The sequence below is a fragment of the Tamandua tetradactyla genome, chromosome 13 (genome assembly GCF_023851605.1).
Source record: "Tamandua tetradactyla isolate mTamTet1 chromosome 13, mTamTet1.pri, whole genome shotgun sequence".
Lineage (NCBI taxonomy): Eukaryota > Metazoa > Chordata > Mammalia > Pilosa > Myrmecophagidae > Tamandua > Tamandua tetradactyla.
The window spans coordinates 88,290,810-88,309,595 of NC_135339.1; the positions used below are offsets into that span (position 1 = coordinate 88,290,810).

The 18,786-nt window shown below is 35.3% G+C and overlaps 1 protein-coding gene across 3 annotated transcripts in view; it reads left to right on the forward strand.

The window, feature by feature from the left end:
• The window catches only part of EDRF1 (erythroid differentiation regulatory factor 1), a 45,820-nt gene that overhangs the window by 11,225 nt on the left and 15,809 nt on the right, over positions 1–18,786 (forward strand). For 2 of the 3 annotated variants that reach the window (XM_077126376.1, XM_077126374.1), the window contains exons 7-22: positions 311–412; positions 679–800; positions 1,537–1,648; positions 4,197–4,344; positions 4,418–4,526; positions 4,868–4,979; positions 6,226–6,486; positions 8,595–8,666; positions 8,953–9,103; positions 11,053–11,241; positions 11,542–11,742; positions 13,394–13,612; positions 14,899–15,122; positions 16,435–16,593; positions 16,776–16,925; positions 18,306–18,459. In XM_077126376.1, the coding sequence (XP_076982491.1) occupies positions 311–412; positions 679–800; positions 1,537–1,648; positions 4,197–4,344; positions 4,418–4,526; positions 4,868–4,979; positions 6,226–6,486; positions 8,595–8,666; positions 8,953–9,103; positions 11,053–11,241; positions 11,542–11,742; positions 13,394–13,612; positions 14,899–15,122; positions 16,435–16,593; positions 16,776–16,925; positions 18,306–18,459 (2,485 nt within the window). The remainder of the gene's footprint in view (positions 1–310; positions 413–678; positions 801–1,536; positions 1,649–4,196; positions 4,345–4,417; positions 4,527–4,867; positions 4,980–6,225; positions 6,487–8,594; positions 8,667–8,952; positions 9,104–11,052; positions 11,242–11,541; positions 11,743–13,393; positions 13,613–14,898; positions 15,123–16,434; positions 16,594–16,775; positions 16,926–18,305; positions 18,460–18,786) is intronic. The other variant, XM_077126375.1, reaches the window with a different exon arrangement.

Genomic DNA, 18,786 nt, shown 5'->3' on the forward strand with positions numbered 1-18,786 from the left:
TTAATTCAGTCAACATGGAGTAGACGTAAAGAACAATAGTATTCACATTCACTAAAAAAAAGGAAAATGAAAACTTTGAGAGCTTAAAATAATCTTTAATTTTTATCAGTGAGTAAGATTAGTTGTGATTAGTTTATTATAGAGCTGAAGTAAGCCAACCAAAGATGAATGTTAATGATTTGTATTAGCCCTAATTCACAAAGTAGGTTTGAGGTATATGCTTTGAATGTTTAGGTTATACTCTTTTATTTAGGCCATTTTTGAGAAATTTTGGCAGCAGAATCACTCCTTATCCTTGCACTTTTCACAGGGAAATGAGCCTCTTGAACACTCATACATAGTGGGGCATGTGGCCTCAGCACCCAAAGAACAAAACCTGACTCCTTTATTCAATGACGGGGAGAACAGTCAGGTATGCTTTCCATGGTGTCCAAGCTGAGACACTTAATCCCCAGTTTATTTGTCATTTAAAAGCTACTCTAAATTGGACTTGACAGAAGGAAAAAATCCACTTGATCTTGGAATGGCTTTCTAAATCATCTCTGTGATCTTATAGTTCTGTGACTTAGATTTACTGTTTCCTTTATCTAGTCTTTTCTTAATCTTTCTGTAGAATTTGGGGGGAAATTATGAATCTCTTGTTTATTGTAATCTTTTCTATTTTATCTTAAATCAAAGGGCCTTAAAAATGATTTTGTCCGGAATATTTTATGGACATTTGAAGATATACATATGTTGGTTGGCTCCAACATGCCTATATTCGGAGGTGGCAGATACCCAGCAGTCAGCTTACGTCTCAGGTAAACCAAAATTGTATCCGTCTTTGATCTTAAATCATTTAAATTCTTCCTTTAGAAAGAGTGCCCCATCTGTTTTCACTTAGCAATTTAGGCATCCTCTTCTTTTTCCACATTTCTTCATTCCCCTTAGCCTTCCTACAGAAATGGCTACAGTAAGGAAGAAGCTATTTTAAGTACTGAAATTCCTATAAGTATGTCTTTATTCCAATCCTTAATTGAATGAAATCAGGGCTCTGGTGAACTGGCGTAGTCTTATGTGTGAATCTACTGCTTGTGAGAATGCAACAGAATTTATTTAGTTCCTTAATGAGATAGATCACTAGCTTCCTGTTAGCCAATGGTGAGCATTTTCTGTAATCCTTTGGCCTTTGGCTGTATTTGTTCATGTTAGCCAATGTAGATTCTGATTTGGGCCTCAGGTATCGTTGTCAGTCTTTTCCCTCAGGTTGTATGAGGAGCCTGCAGAGTGTTCACAGTCTTCTGCTGTCATATCTCCTTCTGTCCTTACTGTAAACTTCTGGAGAATGAATTAGAAATACATACACAACTTATGGAAAGATGCTAAAGATAACAACCACTGAGCTACATGTGCATATCTCATCAGAAAAGAAACCATATACAACAGTATCCATCTATGGAGAATAGCTTAAAGATCTTAAATGGGGAAAAAGTCTCAGATGATTCATTATGGAACATCGTAATTAAAGCAAATAACACTAGAAATGTTTATTTTTAGGGATAACAACAAACCAATTAATGTGCTAACTGGAATTGACTATTGGTTGGACAACTTGATATGCAATGTACCAGAGCTTGTGATGTGTTTCCATGTAAATGGAATTGTACAGGTAAGATAAGCGTGACTGTTTTAATTTTTAATGCCAGCAGCCATCGTAATTACCTGAAAGTCTTTATACTGTGGATTTATTTCTTCAGTGAACAAATATGTTCTTAATATATATGAAATTTTAGCGGGGGGAAGGAGGCCACAGAGAAGATTGTGTAAAGTAGGTAGATTATTGAGCACATTCTTCTTAAACATGTACTATTTATGAGGCATTTTGTCCTCATTATAAATGTTGGAGGAAAACAGATCTCTTCTCAGGAAGATATAATCTCATGAGAAATAAAGATGTGCAAAGAAAGTAGGAGTTCGGACAGTAGTTAAAAGTGTACTATGCAAACAAGTCTGGATGATTAGAGAAGTGTGAAATTGCTTCTATTTTGGTATGAAAGAGGCTTCCTGGAAGAAGTGGCACCTTGACTGGGTCTTGAACAATGGCATCTTAAAAAAACAAGTGATGGATTTTAAAAGCTTAGAATAGGTCGTGTTGGGGAATAACTCCCATTAGGTGGAATGCAGAATTCATTTAGCCCAATTGTTGGGAATAACGTTGGAAAAGTCACAGCCAGGTGATGGAGGGTCTTGACTGCAGAGGTTAGGAGTTTGGACTTTGTTCAGTTGGTAACCTGGAATCAGTGAAGGTTTTGCATTTGGGTGGTGACATTTGCTGTGTTGGAATAAGTAATTTGAAGGTAGCATGGCTGATAGGGAGGGAGGACTTGAAGATAAAAAAGCTGGTACTTTTGCAAGTGGTATGATTTACTTATGCTACAGAGGAAATATTGAAAATTGACAGTGGTAATAATAACTAGCATTTATTGAATGCTTATTTTCTTCCAGACACTTTGCTGTGTGCATTACATGTATTTCTTTATGCTTACCTTGTGTATTATTATCCCATCTGTTGGGGAGGGAAACTGAGCCCGAGTGAGTTGCCCAGGGTTACATTGCTAATAATTGGTGGTGCCAGTATTTGAGTCAAAATCTGGCTGAGGCTGTACTTCTAACTCTTATAATCTAATCCTGTGATTCTTAATCTGGGACGTACATCAAAATCACTTGTGGTCTCTTAAAAACTATACTTGCTTCGGCTCCCACTATTCTAGAATTTGTGCATATATCTTTTTAGAAAGCTTTGTAGATGATTCTGATTTGTACTCTCTATTGAGAACCGCTATTATAACATCACTTTAAATGACAGCATTTAGTGAGAGACTATATAGTGGGGCTGGGGTAGGAAGCATGGTATGAGATGTTAAGAGGGTAGAGGGGAAAAGAGTCAAAGGGAACCCCAGGATTCAGGAATTCAGAAACTAGAACAATAGCGGTATCATTACCTGAGATAAGGATTTAAATTAGTTTAGGGCAGGGAAGGTGATATTTTTTCATCATGTGTTCAGTTTGAGGAAAGTATGAAAGTGTCCAGGGAGCCTTTTGCACTTGCAGCCATTGGAGGAGCTGAAGCTAGAGAAATAAACAGAGGTATCATCCTTCTAGAAACTTAAGAATTCATGACCAAGGGACTCTGTTAAGAGCAGACGTTTGAGCCTTTCCGCAAATGAATGAAAATGGAGGAACATTCAGAGAGAGTGCAGAGAAACAGAACAGTGCAATGTAGGATCTGGGAGAGGGGTGTTTTAAGAAAAGAGATGATTAGCAGCGTTGGGGACTTTAGGTAAGCCAAGAAGGATAAAAACCGACTTTAGGTGATGGTGTTTCATCTTATTTTCTGATTGGAGTACTTCAGAAAATGTGGTCAGAGGCATTTAGAGAAGCCAAGTTAGAAAAAAACATGGAGGTGCTTTAAAAATACTGGTAGCCATGTCCACCCAGCCTTTTCTCTCAGGCCCCTGTACTCTTATGGCTGCCTCCACCCCTTTGTGCTATGTCTCTGTAAAGGAATAGAGTCTGTAGCTCAAGGGAAGGAAAGTGTCCAGTGAAAAAACTTCCAGTTGATTCTCTTCCCTCAAGCTACTGACCTTAGTCTGGAGAAAGGAAAAAATAGGAATCTATATTTTGATAAAGTTTGCTGGGTAACAGTCTGTTTTCCCAGTTGAAAACTATAAGGGTAGAGTAGAAGAAAGTATACAATTGGATTTGTTCCATGCTATGTTAGAACGGAAATAAGATAATGCCTAAATCTGATTCTAACCTGGTAAGGACTCTCCCTTGACAATTACTCCAGTAGCAAGATCATCATTACTGATGGGGGCCTGGAATATTGGAGCAGAAAAAAGATTGAAAAACACTGGTTTAAACCATTTTATGCTTTGTACGTCTCTAATTGCAGAATTTACATATTTGGTTGTTCTTTTTTTTGTATGCTGTATGATTAGGATCACAATTCATTCTTTTCCATGTGAATATCTTATTATTGCAGCACCATTTGTTGAATTTTTTTGTATACATGGGCCGGCAGTTGAACCTGAATCTTCTGCATGTGGGCAATAATTCTACCACAAACTACCCATGCACCCCATTTGATTTCTTTTTTAAAAGAAATGTTGCTCTCCACGTTTTCTCTTAAACTGCCTTCCATCTGTGTTTTACAGAAGTATGAAATGATAAAGACAGAAGAGATTCCCAATTTGGAAAACTCTAATTTTTCTACTAAAGTCATAAAAGACATTGCACAGAATATTTTATCATTTCTGAAATCTAACTGTACCAAAGAGGGACATACGTATTGGCTGTTTAAAGGTAAGTTAATTCTTTAAAGAACAATAATTGTTTTGGGTGACTACAGTAAAATGAGATTTGTTTTTCTTTTCAGCAAGTGGCAGTGATATAGTGAAGCTCTATGATCTCACTACTCTTTGTGAAGAAACTGAAGACAAATATCAAAATCCATTCACAATGCCAGTGGCAATTCTCCTGTATAAGTGAGTTCTTGGAGTATGGTGAAGAAGTAGCCTTATTTAAATTTCTAAAGCACACAGGCATACTATCTAAGCCAAAACTTTTAAGTACTTTTTTTAGGTTTTCATAGTTAAAAAAAAAAAAAGTAGACTGTACCATATATTACTCAGCTTCCCTGTGAAAATATATTGTAAACTTTTTATGGGGTAAAATACAATATTTAGTTGTTTCTTATACCCCTTATTCTGTTGGTATTTCTCATACCCCTTATTCTGTTGGAAAGAAATGAGAGCATTCCTTGACTTGAGTCTAGCAGAGAATGATGAAAGGAAAGTATAGTTGATATAAAACTTTTTTTTTTAAGAGTTGCTTGCAACATGATGATGAAGAAGAATCAAAATAAGAAACACTATGGGACTATTAGAACATTGCTCCTTAATTGTGTTAAATTGTTGGACAAAAGCAGGCATCCTCAGGTAAGATTAATGAATGTTCTTGTAAAAAAATTCTAGTGTTCCCATAGAGCGTTGCTGCTTAGACAATAAAGCTTCTTAATTATCTTCTGTAACTACTCTGTCTGGTATGGTAGCCAAAGCCGCTCATTACATGTGGCTTTTGAGCACTTGAAATGTGCCTAATCTGAATTGAACTTTGCTATAAGTATAAAACATGCACCAAATTTGGAGGATTTAGCATGTGTATATGTGTGTGTGTACATATTACATATTGAAATAATATTTTCTCTATATTGAATTAAGTATAATATGCTCTTAAAGTTAACTTGTCCAGATTTTACTTTTTTTCTTTTGTGGCTATGAGAACATTTAAAATTTTGTATGTGACTTACATTTCTGTTGAAAATACTGTTCTATAAATTTAGAAGTCATGTAATTCTAGTAAGTTGTCTGTTTTTTCTTTATTACTATTAGAAGGTTGAAAATATTTAAAAATATCTTTCAAAAGATCCATTTACACTAATAATAGACCTTGTTACATTTTGTTAGTATAAATAAGGTTCACATCCCAAACTTCTTCAGTATTTAAAGTATTTCTTGAAATAATCTCTCACTTATGGTTCCCACAATTTTACACAACTCTCACTTTCAGTTGTCTGAATTTCATGACCGTGAGTTTCTGTGTAAGGCTAATTGCATTCTGTATAAGGCTACTTACATCCTGTTTAAATTACAAAAGGTATATGATATGTGCATTTAAAAAAAAAATCCGAGTTAATTTCAGTTGTAGCCACATCCAGTTGGGTATGTAAGCTATCCCAGAAACTAAACCCACAGAAAAAATTTTTGGAGAAAAATGGCGATACGATATATAATTGCTGATTGGGATGGTACTTGGTGGAACTTGAATGGTTTATGTGAGAATTAGAAAATGGTATTAAGATTGTCTTCAATTAAGAATTGTTTAATAAATAATACAGCAAGATAAATGGTAATATATAAATGCTGATTTTAAGAATTATTAGGGTGGATTTTTCCCTCATTAGCTTGTGTTTTGGGTCTCGTCTCCTCCCCTCCCAAACCATTAGTTGCCTATTAAAGATAAACTTGCACTAGTTCATATGCATTTGCCTGTGTGGTGAAAACAGTCTGTTTGCAGACCTCCTCCTCAAATTTGTTAGCATAATAGTAAAATGCATGCCTCTTGAGAATGCTCAGTTTTGTTGAGATCACTAATGCATATTTCTTTTTTTTTCCTTTTTATAAGATTATTGCTTCAGCTAATTACATGCTTTCAGAACTTTTTCAATTGGATGAACCTAAAAAAGAGGGAAGTTCAGAATCTCCTTTAAATGAGAACTCTGATGAAAGTTATAGTGAAGAGGAGGAAGAAATGGCAGACAGCGATGAAAATGGATCCTACAGCACCAGTTCTGATCCATCAGATGATAACAAAGCAGTTGCTATAATTAAGTCTGTTGGAGAATTGTCTGTCCCAGAAAAATACAAATCCATTCATCAGATCAGAGTAAGCATGTTGGCAAAATATTATCAGTGATAAACCAAACAGTTGTTAACTGGATATAGTTATCTTGTCAGGCAGAGTCTCAAAAACTAGCATTACTTCAGTAAATTCTTCATGGTCCAGGGTCTAATAATTCTCAGCTTTGTGATTTCTAAAACTTGGTTTTATAATTGTCCCAGAATAACTGACCCACAATGGTGGGTTCGTGTTTGAAGCAGATATGGATATATTAATTTCCAGGGGGTGATTGTTTTTCCAGTGACCAGTATACTGTCATGTCCCTTCACTGAAGCACTTCCTTGTGGCTTTCACATTGGTGAACTAGAGCTACACAGGTGCTTGGTGAGCAGAGAACCAAGGTGCAGAGTGGGCGCTTTGATCCAGAGTGTAGAGACACAGGGCATGGTCCCTGGGCTTCAGGAGCCCTGGTCATGTCATCTAGATCCTGGTCAGGGCCGGACAGACCTCAGCAACTTCCTGCCGTTTGGATTCCTCTGGTATGGCTTGTGTTGACTGTTCTTCAGTCATCAGTCTTTTTCCAGATGGTATAATTTGGTTTCAATTTTCTGAATTATAATTACTTGCCAGTCCTTCATCTCTGTGATTATATCCAGATCAACCTTACAAGAGTTCTGGCTGTTCCCAGAACTGAAACAGTCATATTTACAGATAAGCTCTTGGTTTAAACTCTGAGTTTAACTTTCAGATGGAAAATTTATATCCAGGTAAATTTTTGTAAGGACACTGCTCTTTTGCCCTAATAGATTGCTTTCTTCCTGACCTTTACTTTCCTTCATTTCCCCCTTCATTTGCTCTAGCCATGCTGGCTTTTTTTTCAAACACATCAAAATTATTCCCATCTTAGGGCCTTTGCATGTGCTGTTGCTTCTGTTTGGAATGTACCTCTCCTCAGATCTTTGCATGACTGCCTTTTCTTAAAGCTTAAGTCTTTACTGAAGGGTTACCTCAAGGAAACCTTCCCTGACCACTTCAGCCAAAGCATGCTTTCTTCATGTCCGCTTCCCTGCTTTTTTCTATTTTTATCTCCTTCTGCTTCCCTTCACTAGAATGTAAGCTCCTTGATGGTCTGGACACTTTATCTCTGTTGGCTAAATTGTACAGAGGGTGCTTAGTAAACATTGACCAAATGACTGCAGGAAAAAGTCTCTAACTGTCCATCTAAACTTTAATTCACTTTCAGCTTGATTTCTACAGTGGAATGAAAAAAAGTTTTCTGGTTATAAACAGAATTTTTTATTGTACAGTTGATGTACTTGGAAAACTGCTTTGTAACCCGAGACCCTGGACTTATGGTGTAATTAGATAAAGTTTTAGTGGTATGTTCATATTACTTTTTTACAGAGACTGCACTTATTTTCAGAATAAAAAACGCAGTCATGGTATTCCATATAAATATGGGATCTTTAATTAGCTTTGTACCAGCATTAGATGAATATTTGAAGTACTGAGACTCAGCACAGGCTTCACAGTCCCCGCTTTATCATTTACGGTGTCCTTGAACAAATTACTCAACATCTCTGCCTACTTCTCTTCTGTAAAATGAGAATAGTAATACTACCCTTACAAGATTAAATGAAATGAAATGCCTTTCAGAGGCCTTTAAACAAAATAGTTGCTTAATAGATGGAGGTTCTTACTGGTTTTGCTCTTAATTAGGATATAAATTACATCATGAGACCATTGGTGATACTTGTTAACTTATTAGTAAATTGATATTGTTAGTTATGTGTTACCAAGTATCCATGCTAATTAGGAGTTAAGCTGACTTGTTAGATGAGGTACAGTTTTACCTAAAAGAATACTACTCATATTCTTTTTTTACTGAAACAAATTTTTTTTAATTTTATGTATGTAAAGCAACATATATACTGCAAGATTTTTTTATTAAGTTTTTTGTAGATGTCTCTAAGAATTTAATCTGCAACAGAAGCAGTATATTAACCTGAATATTGATACTTCACTAAGTTGAATACATGAGCAAATTTCTAAATTATTGATTTGTTGAGCTTTAGTAATTCCCAAGAGATAAGACCTGTGGAATTTGTTGTACTAGTAGCATGTTAATAATTCTGAATTATTTGTTTCTAAAGCCTAGCTGTGCGTTTCCCGTCTGCCACGACACAGAAGAGCGCTGTAGGCTTGTACTTAGCTATGTTCTGGAGGTATGTTTAAGTTTAGTCTTCCTTCTTCAGTAAGATTTGCACTTGATATGCAAATAGCATTTGCGCAGTGGTTTCTGAATGATACTCTGTTGTGATTTTTTTTTTAATATAAAGTGACAATCAAATGAGTTTTTCCCCAAATCTTTCAGATTAAATTTAGTTTTTAAAGTCTGTTTTCAAAATATATGTTCTCCTAAATTTATTCAGTAGTCCAGACACTGTCTTATATTCGGTTTTCAATTGAATTTCAGTTAAATATATAGTAAGTGTTTTTCCTTTTCTTAAGGGTTTAAAATCTGTGGATAACAGCATTAAAAAAGAAAGTGACCTTCCTGCAGCTGACCCTAATACCCCAATCCCCTTGAAATATGAAGATGAATCTACAAGGGGGGCTTCTGAGGGTCTGGAGAAGCAGATGGCCTTGTTTTTGGACAAAAGTAAGTTGCATTGATATGTAAATAAGGCCTTTTCAGTGGAATAATGTACTGGTGCTTTATCAACAGCAGATTTTTTATCAATTAAGGCATTTACTGAAAGAAATTTAGTAAAAGGAAAGAGCCTAAGGAACCTCATTCTTCCCGTTACCCGCTGTGAGGAACTCACTCCTTTGGCCTAAAAAGGTTCTCGTATGAAACCACTGCCTCAGAAAAAGCAACCAGACTACCTTGCTTTGGATCTTGGCATTGTTAGGACAAGGTATTCCCCCTTTTTGAGTCTCATTTTCTTTCTTTCAAAATGGAGAATATGGTACCTCCTTTAAGAAATTGTTATAAGAATTAAATGGTTTAATAGATGTAAAGAGCTTTGAACAGTACACATAGTGTTGGCTGTTACTGAATGGTCTTTGAATAAGCTGGAAGGTCACTTATAACTTACCTTGTTTGTTCTTTAGGAACATCACCTCATGAAAAAACATGTGTACTTTGAAGTAAAATGTTTGCATTTCTTTTTTTTTAATGTTAAAGTTGTGCTTCTTTTTCCAACTTTATCCCCATCCCCCTTAATTAGTTTCAATTGTTTATAAAAATGTATTGTAAGACTGTATCTTTGAAGTAATGCCAAGTGCTATTTATACCTTTTTTATTTTCATGAATAGAAATAGTGGGGGTAATAGAGAGATTTATTTCCCCAGCATTTATGTAATGCTGCCATGTCCAGGTTGGAAACCTGCATGTAGTGAGGAGAACCACAGAAAGGTTTTTATGTCTTGCCTTTTGCAAATCCTGCTCCAGTGTTAAAGCTCCATCTCACCTTTATCCCCAGTCAGAATTACTTGATTCCTTTACCATTTCTGTTGTGAGCACTTGCTGAACCCTGCCTTATATTATAGGCACTTGTGTTATAAAGGGTTCCACACATACAGCCACAATTGTGAGCAAGAACTTCATCTTACTCATTTTAGTTTTCTCACAGTGTCTCAAAAGAAGACATTCTTCAGGTTTTATTCATTTAGGAAACATGTTTCTTCAGCCTTAAGTTATATATATGTTTATATAATATAGAGCAAAAAAAAAATACATATACAGATAAAATCAAATCAAAGACTAAGTACCTGTCATTGCCTCAAAAGACTTGTATGTTGAATCTTAGAGCTAGGAGCTGACACATCTCTGTGACATTTTGATCTCCCATCTCTAATTGTGCTTAGTGAATTTTGTTGTGGTTTATTTTATCATCCCCCCTCCACCTCTAATCTGTGAGGTCAGCAGTCATAGAGTCCCTATAATTTCATGTTACTGTTTCTAGTTAACACAGAACTTGGCACAGAAGTGGTTGTTTGTGGAATGAAAAAAGTAGTATGAAAAAGAGCAAGACTTTAAATAAAGAGTGTTTCTGATGAGAGAAGACAGTAAATTAAGATGGGGGTAGAAAAAAACAGGCAGATTTGCAGGGAACAAGTAATAATTTACATTGGCTGATGTGTGGTATGGGTGGAGTAGTAGGAAGTAAAACAGAAAACATATAGCTTGCAAAGTGGACTCAGATGCTCAGATGTGACCTAAGTGGTGAGAAACTAATGCTTTAGAACAAGAGTTTGACCATGATGAAAGCTGTGCCTTAGGAAGTTGAACTTTTTGGGAGGCTGACACATAGACTGGCAAAAGGAGGCAGATGTTGGTGATGAGTGTAGTTATGTCAGTGACCCCAGAAGAGAGTGAGAGAGTTGACGCCTGCAGAGAAGCAGACTGTCTTCAGAAATTCTAAGTGAGACCCGATATAAACACTTGCCATTTTCCTTCCTTTCTTTTAAAAAGTAAAACATAGTACTTATCGATTTTGTTTTAGCAATAGTACCTAAGTGTTTATAGCAATAATCAGAAAATTTTTTTTTTATATTAAGACTCATTCAAATGAAATGTGCTGCTTTTCCCCCCCTGTGTCACAGTGGGCTCTCTTCAGAAGGGTAATTATTCCAGTCAATCTGGAATGATCCCTGGTTCTTGGCAACATAAAATGAAACTTCAGCTGATTCTCAAATCATCAAAAGCCTATTATGTTTTGTCTGATGCTGCCATGAGTCTTCAGAAATATGGAAGAGCATTACGATATATTAAATTAGCTCTACAGAGCCACGGTAAGCCACTCAAAAAGTGAGACAGTTTTGTCAACACAGTGAGATTTTCTCTGTGGCAAAATTAGATTTTAGAACAATTGTTCCTAATCCTAAGTATATTATGCAGAATTTTTTTCTCTTCTTTGAATAATTTCATATCTTTTTATTTTGAAATATATGAAGCCATATGTTGTGTTACATAAAATAAAGTAGATACAGTGGTACAGAGCTTTCAGCTGGTAACAGATTTTCTTAATATTTACTATATTCATTCATTCTTAACATACTTATATTTTTACTCTTTCCAACCCTTTCCAATAGATACTTATTGCTGTCTCTGTACCAATATGCTTTCTGAAGTGCTGCTGTTTCTTTCTCAATATTTGACACTCTGTGGTGATATCCAGTTAATGTTAGCCCAGAATGCAAATAATAGAGCAGCACACCTTGAAGAGTTTCATTATCAAACAAAAGAAGATCAGGAAATATTACACAGCCTCCACAGAGAGTCCAGCTGTCAAGGTAGGCTAGCAAGATGCGCTTCTGTTCACATTAGGATTATTCAGCCCCAGTTTTATGCTTGTGTGAGGATGTCCAGAAAAGTCGCAAAAATGTTCAGTGTATTGATTTTGTGTGTGTTTTATTTCATTCATTTCTTAATTTTAAAATTGAGCATAATCCTGGTTATTTATGTATAAAATGGTTTTGAAATATTTCATAGTTACTGATTATACAACTACAGCAAACTATAAATTAAGCTCTGAAGACAATTGTATTGACTTTTCACAATCTTCTTTACATTAAAAGATAACCCTTTTAATCAGCTAACCAAACTATATATTTTCCTTGGAAAAGAAATAATAGTTGGTGAAAGTGGATGAATTACTTTCTGAATGATTTCTTGGAAGCTGAGATATAGATCATTTTTAAAAGTTGGTTTATAGTTAGCTGTCTTACTAACTATATCAGTTTTGTGAGTTTGTCCAATTTTAAAAGTGGTTAATAGTGTCATTTAACCCAGAATAGTAGTGTCCCTCTCACCTTGGAACAGTTACCTAAGCACACTGCAATTTAGATAGAAAATGAGGTAGAACATCAGCCATTGGAAGGTGCTTTTATAATGCATCATGGAATTTTTTATTATGCTCCTAAATTGTTTCTATTTACCCCCCTTAAATTGTTTATCTAGTCCCCCAAAACTGTTTTGGACAGTTAACAGCTAGGAAATATATTATTTCTTAATTTTTTGGGCCTTCCTTCTTCCCCTTCTCCCTTTATGTTCCTCAGACAGTCTTTTTTTTAAAATAGCAGGAAAAAATCTAAATTATGTTTCTTTGTTTTTTATTTTTTTGACATGTGCAGGCTCTGAGAATTGAACCCGAGTCTCTGGCATGGCAGATGAGAATTCTGCCACTGTGTCACCATTGCCTGTCCTACAATATGTTTTTACCATTCCCATCGTATAAGTTTCATTTAAAATATTTCCTAGTAAGAGTGCTGTTCTCTCATATATTTTAGTGTTATTACCAAAGTGGTACCTTTTTTTCACCTTCGCTTTTTGGTCCCATTCCTGTTTACTCCTGTCCCCCTATCCTGGCAGTCTAAGGGCTCATTTAGCACCTTCCTCAAGACTTAACTTGCCCTGGCAAACTGTAATGTGTATAACTAATGTCTTGTAGCAATCAGTGTTCTATTTCAAGAAATATTTCCATTAATTAAAAAGAACTGCTTCCCTTCTATCAGTGGACACCTTTTAAGTTTGTACTTAATAACAATAAGTGTGTCTTATTATTAACTTAATAAACAGTTAAAATCTGGATGATGGGAATTGTTTGGTATTATTAGGCAAGAAATGGTTTGTTTTAATCAAACATTAATATCCCAAGAAAATAAGAGTTCTTTAAATAAATTGAGACCATTACTGTGAAACTTATTAAGTTTTTCTTTAATCTTAAGTATACTTTTTTTAACTATATTATATTTACTCTGAATTTCTTGTGTAGACTTAAATATTTAGAAATCTTTATAATGAAACTTATGGTTGTTTTCATTGAATGCTACATATTCATTTTCTCTGATTTTCTTGTTTAGTCTTAAAAATGTCAGATTCGCTTAGAAACTAAAGAATAAGAATTCACATGATTCACATTAATGTTTCCTTTTTTCTTGTTAGGATTTGCATGGGCCACAGATTTGTCTACAGACTTAGAAAGTCAACTTTCAGTTAGTTGTAAATGTTATGAAGCTGCTAATGAAATCTTGCAATTTAGTGACTTAAAAAGCCAGAATCCAGAACACTATGTACAAGTATTGAAGAGAATGGGTAACATTAGAAATGAAATCGGTGTGTTTTATATGAATCAGGCTGCTGCATTACAGACTGAGAGAGTAGGTGAGTGTTTCTTTGCATTCCACCTTTATTGCCTATTCTATTAAAAAAATAGTACTGATTTTATAATAGTTTGAATAAAGAACGTGGCACTTGATTTTATGTCATAAAGGCATGCAGTATTGGGGAATTTTTTATTGTTAAATTTTCAAGCACCAAATTAGGAAAAAGATGTTATTTTCCTTTGGGATTTATCATTTCTGAGTCCTCCATTGCCACTTTTATCTTTCATCCCATCCAGCTCACTTCAGAAGTGAAGTGAACAACCAGCCTCTTGCCGGGCTCTGTGCTGGATTTGTGGTTGGTAAAGCATGATCTTCCTTCTGGTTGGGAAGCCAAATACGAATAGAAATCTCTGGAAAATGCTATACTAAAGAACAATGCATACTGTAGAAGAGTGGGGGAGGGAGATGTTTGCTGTGGTTGTGGGGCTCTTAGAAAGTGTTGGAGAGGAAGGTGTAGTTTGGGAGGGCAGTGCATCACATATAGAACTTCAGCAGGCAAATCTGAGAAGAGGACTTCTCAGACTGGTTAGGCAGCATTGGAAGGAGCAGAGAATTATTGCCCAGTGCATGTTTAGAGGAGTAGTGAGTGGTTTTGTATGAGTCAGGCACAGGGTGAAGATTTGGGCTCATGTTGAGTTTGAGATATCCATAGGTCATCCATGTAAAAGGTCTAATGTAGTAGTCAATTAGGAGTTCTTTTAGGGCTAGAGGAAGTAGATTGGGACTAGCTCACAAAGAGGTGATAGTTGAAGCCCTGAGAATGGATGGAAATATAAAGGCTGACCATAGCTTGAGGAAGGAAAAGAGGGCTAAGACAGAACTGAAGCTAATGGGGAAACTGAATAAATATTTGAGTTCCTGTTGATCTATGAACAGTGCCTGGCACAGGGAATATAATCGTTGCCCTCAGAGGGTTCACTGCTAGAGAAAAGATAAACCTCTGCATTTAAGAAAATCCAGAGAAGGAAGAATTGCTGAAGTGCTCATCAGAAACCTAGAAGGATTGGTTAAAACACAGATTGTAACCACAGATTCCATGGGGATTGCATCTTTTAAATCTTTACAAATTAATGCTTTGCTCAGCTGCTTTTATTTGCTTGCTCTAATATCAGGCAGTTAATATGGAGGAGCACACACTTGAATGTGTTGAGAGCAATGCACTGTGGTTGATCCCAGGTCATTGCTGTCATTGCTATCCTAAATGGCATCGAGAGAGAGAGAGGGATTTACACTGCTGCACACTTACAGAATTTTTTTCTGTTTTTGTTTTTTTTGGGGGGAAAGTGAGCAGAAGTGTGTCTGCTGCAGAGCAACAGTTGTGGAAAAAAAGCTTTTCGTGTTTTGAAAAGGGAATTCACAACTTTGAGTCAATTGAAGATGCTACAAATGCTGCCCTTTTATTATGTAACACAGGAAGACTCATGCGAATTTGTGCACAGGCACACTGTGGGGCAGGTGATGAATTTAAGCGTGAATTTTCGCCAGAAGAAGGCTTGTATTATAATAAGGTAACATGATTGCGTGTATGTTGGGTTCATCCATTCATACGTATTGTCATTTACGTTTGCCATTACTCCACTAAAATATTATAAAATAGTGATGTGGGCACAGAAATAGATCATTAAAATCAGACACTTAGAAAGTGGCTTGAGAATAGTAAGAATGTATTATTGATGATGACATTGAATTGGTAGGGAAGAGAGGTGGTGTTTTGGTAGAATCAAAGTGGGAGGATAAAAGAGTGAACTAGGGAAAGTGAAAACTATAGGTACATGAAGAAATCACAGGATGGAGGGAGGGCTTTCCTGGCCCAGCAGCATAAGCAGAAATGATGAAATAAAAGTGGATAGTTGAACTGTGTTAAAAAAAAAAAATGTACATCAGAAAACAAAAATGAAAAGCAGATCACAATTTAGGGAAAATACGATATACATGACAAGTCAGGGATTACATCCTTAATATACATAAAGAACAATTAGTAATCATTGAAAATAAACCATCCCATAGAAAATGGCCAAATAACCTAAGCAGAAAATTCACATATGTCAAAAAAAAAGGAAAAAAAGTAAATGGCTAATATATGTGTAGGGAAAAAATTTTCAAACTTTGAATTTTTATGTGAAAATTTAAAATTGAATTTCTTTATCATGTTGCCAGTTTTTTTGGCAAATGATAATGTCAGGTGTTGGAAAGGGTGTGAGAAAATGAGAGCACTTTGAATTGAGTACTTTGAAGCTATTTAAATTACATTGGCGAAGAATGTGCCTGACAGAGTAAGTTTTAAAAATTATTTTTAAAATTTATATATACTTAGAAAAAAGAGTAGAAAATATACACAAGAAATATACAGATTATTGCAGGTGTGTGGAGTTAAGTGTGATTTGTTTGTTTAAATATATTGACCATGTATTTGAGGACAGGTGTGATGGGATGGATGAAGTTATTTTTCTTTTTAAAAATTAAATACCCGTATAAACTGTAATTTTCATTTAAAAAGAAAAAAAACAAAGGAAGAAAGTACACTCTCAGGTATCACCATGAGTCAGAAAGCAACACTAAGGAGTAGCTTTCTTAGTGACTTGAGATAGAAACATGTGGTGGGTGGCACTGACTCACTTTTACTTAAAAGTTAACCATTTTAAGTAACTTTTTTCATTAAAATATTTTCATTGATTTACTTTTTTCCTTTCCTCAGAATATTGTCCTTCTATAAATTCTCCCAAAACTAAATCCATAATCTGGGTAATTTTGAAGTTTACTTTATTTTTAGAAGAGATTGACATTATTTAAACTGAGTCAGGAATTTATTTTCCCTTATAGGCTGTTGATTACTACTTGAAAGCACTGAGGTCATTGGGAACACGAGAAATATATCCAGCTGTCTGGGATTCGGTGAATTGGGAATTATCTACTACATATTTTACCATGGCCACTCTACAGCAAGATTATGCTCCATTATCTAGAAAGGCTCAGGAGCAGGTAACAATATTTGCTGGGTTATAAGTCTTTTAAACCTTATTTATTCATTTGTTTAACAAATGTTGAGCATCGGTTATCAACTTTTCTTTGAGAAGCAGTGTTTGAGTATTTTAAATGTTCTTACAAGTCAAGATTATGGGCTTGTTTTTCTTTTTTCTTCCCCTAAAAAATATAATAAACAGATTGAAAAAGAAGTCAGTGAGGCTATGATGAAATCCCTGAAATACTGTGACGTTGATTCAGTGACTGCCCGACAGCCTCTTTGTCAGTACCGGGCTGCCACCATCCATCATAGGCTGGCTTCAATGTACCACAGTTGTCTGAGGAATCAGGTATGGGCATTCCAGTTTAAGTTTAACACCAAGTCAATTTAAAAGTGTTCTCAGTGCTTTTTTACATTTCACAATGTATTTTAAATGCCTTCTTTTCTAATTAGCTCCCTTTAAAAAACTTGGAATATAGGTATTTTTCTCCTCACCTATGCCTTTTTTTCCTTACTATAAATTTTTATAATTGGTTGGATCTTAATTTGAAAATATATGGATTTGCCAGCATATATTATTTAGACTTTTTAAAATGTATTTATGCTCTAATGTTTCTTTGCAAATTTTAAAGTCCCCATCTTCTGTCTTTCTAAATTACTTCTTATTGTGAAATAGAGCATGCTTATAAAAGCACATAGGAAATACACCTGAAATATATGTGCAGTTTAAAAGCCTTGAGGTGAAGGAAGGGAGAATGTTTGGAGTATTCTTTTTCCCTTCCTGCTATCCAGAGGTAAATACTATCCTGAGTTTTCTATTGTATTCATCCCTTTTTGGTTTTACTACTTAAACATATGCTTACATTTTACCTGTTTTTGAGCCTTAGAGAAGGAAACTTACTCTGTGTGTTCTTCTGAGGCTTACTGCCTATCACTTAACCTCATGTTTTTGAGATACATCTGTGTAGCTGTGCATTTCCTCAGCTGAGTAGTGTTCATTAAATTAATATATCACACTTTATTTATCCATTCTATGATTAATGAACTTGGGGTTGTTAGTTTGAAGCTTTTCCAAATAATCTACTATGGATAGTCTTGTACATAAATCCTAAGCTCAAATACATGTATTTCTAAGAATTATTTGAGGTCTAGGTTGAAGTTGCCTTCCTTCAAAGAGGTTGCTTTGCTTTTGCCAGGAATTTTGTGCTTTCGTTTTCTCTTCCTTAGCTCAGTACCAAGACGACTTATTTGGCAATCTGTGAGGATAGGTTTACTTCTGAGTTGCTCTTACTCTGAAAGTATTGTTCTTTGAAGTCTGGCTTAATCTGGAAAGGATTAGTTTCTACTTTGAGTTGGCCCTTGGCTTTTTCCTCCTTGCCACTGGGGTGCCACACTCTCCCCCCCCAAACCAAAATTCAGGTTTGCACAGATGATCTAATATCTAATATCCTTAGTGCTAAAACAAGTTCAAGGAGGTGCCAAGACACTTCAATGGGTAAAAAATAGTCTTGAATCAGGTGGTTCTGGGACAACAGATAATATACGTGCAAGAGATTGGAGTTGGACTCTTAACCTCACACTATATACACATACTACCTCAAATTGATCAAAGAGCTAAAACTATAAATATTCTAGAAGAAAACACTGAAAAGCATATAGTGATCCATGCAGTAGTTATTGTAAAACTGAATGCTTAGGATTTGTCTTTGTACTTTATTTTTGGTTCTAGGTTGGTGATGAACATCTTAGGAAACAGCATCGGGTGCTAGCAGATCTTCACTACAGCAAAGCTGTAAGGCTTTTTCAGCTACTGAAGGATGCTCCTTGTGAACTCCTTAGAGTACAGTTAGAAAGAGTAGCGTTTGCAGAATTTCAGATGACCAGTAAGTTTTACTTTTAATTCTCAGATTTGTTTGCCTTGTCTTAGTGTTGAATTGTCTTAGAGTGAGGCAGAGCTTTGGATCCCTCTTGAATGTAAGTAATAGTGTTTTCTTTTTAATTTATCCATAATTAAAGACTTTGGGTATAGGCCAGAAAAAGAGTCATTTTTGTATCTTTGCTCTCTTTGAAATTTATTTTAAAACCTAGAGAAATAAATTAGATTATGCCCTGATGACTAGCGATATTGATATATAGCCCATGAGCCCTTACTTTGAAGAAGAAAAAAATGACAAGTCAATTTAGACAAAGATATAAATTGAAAAACTGAA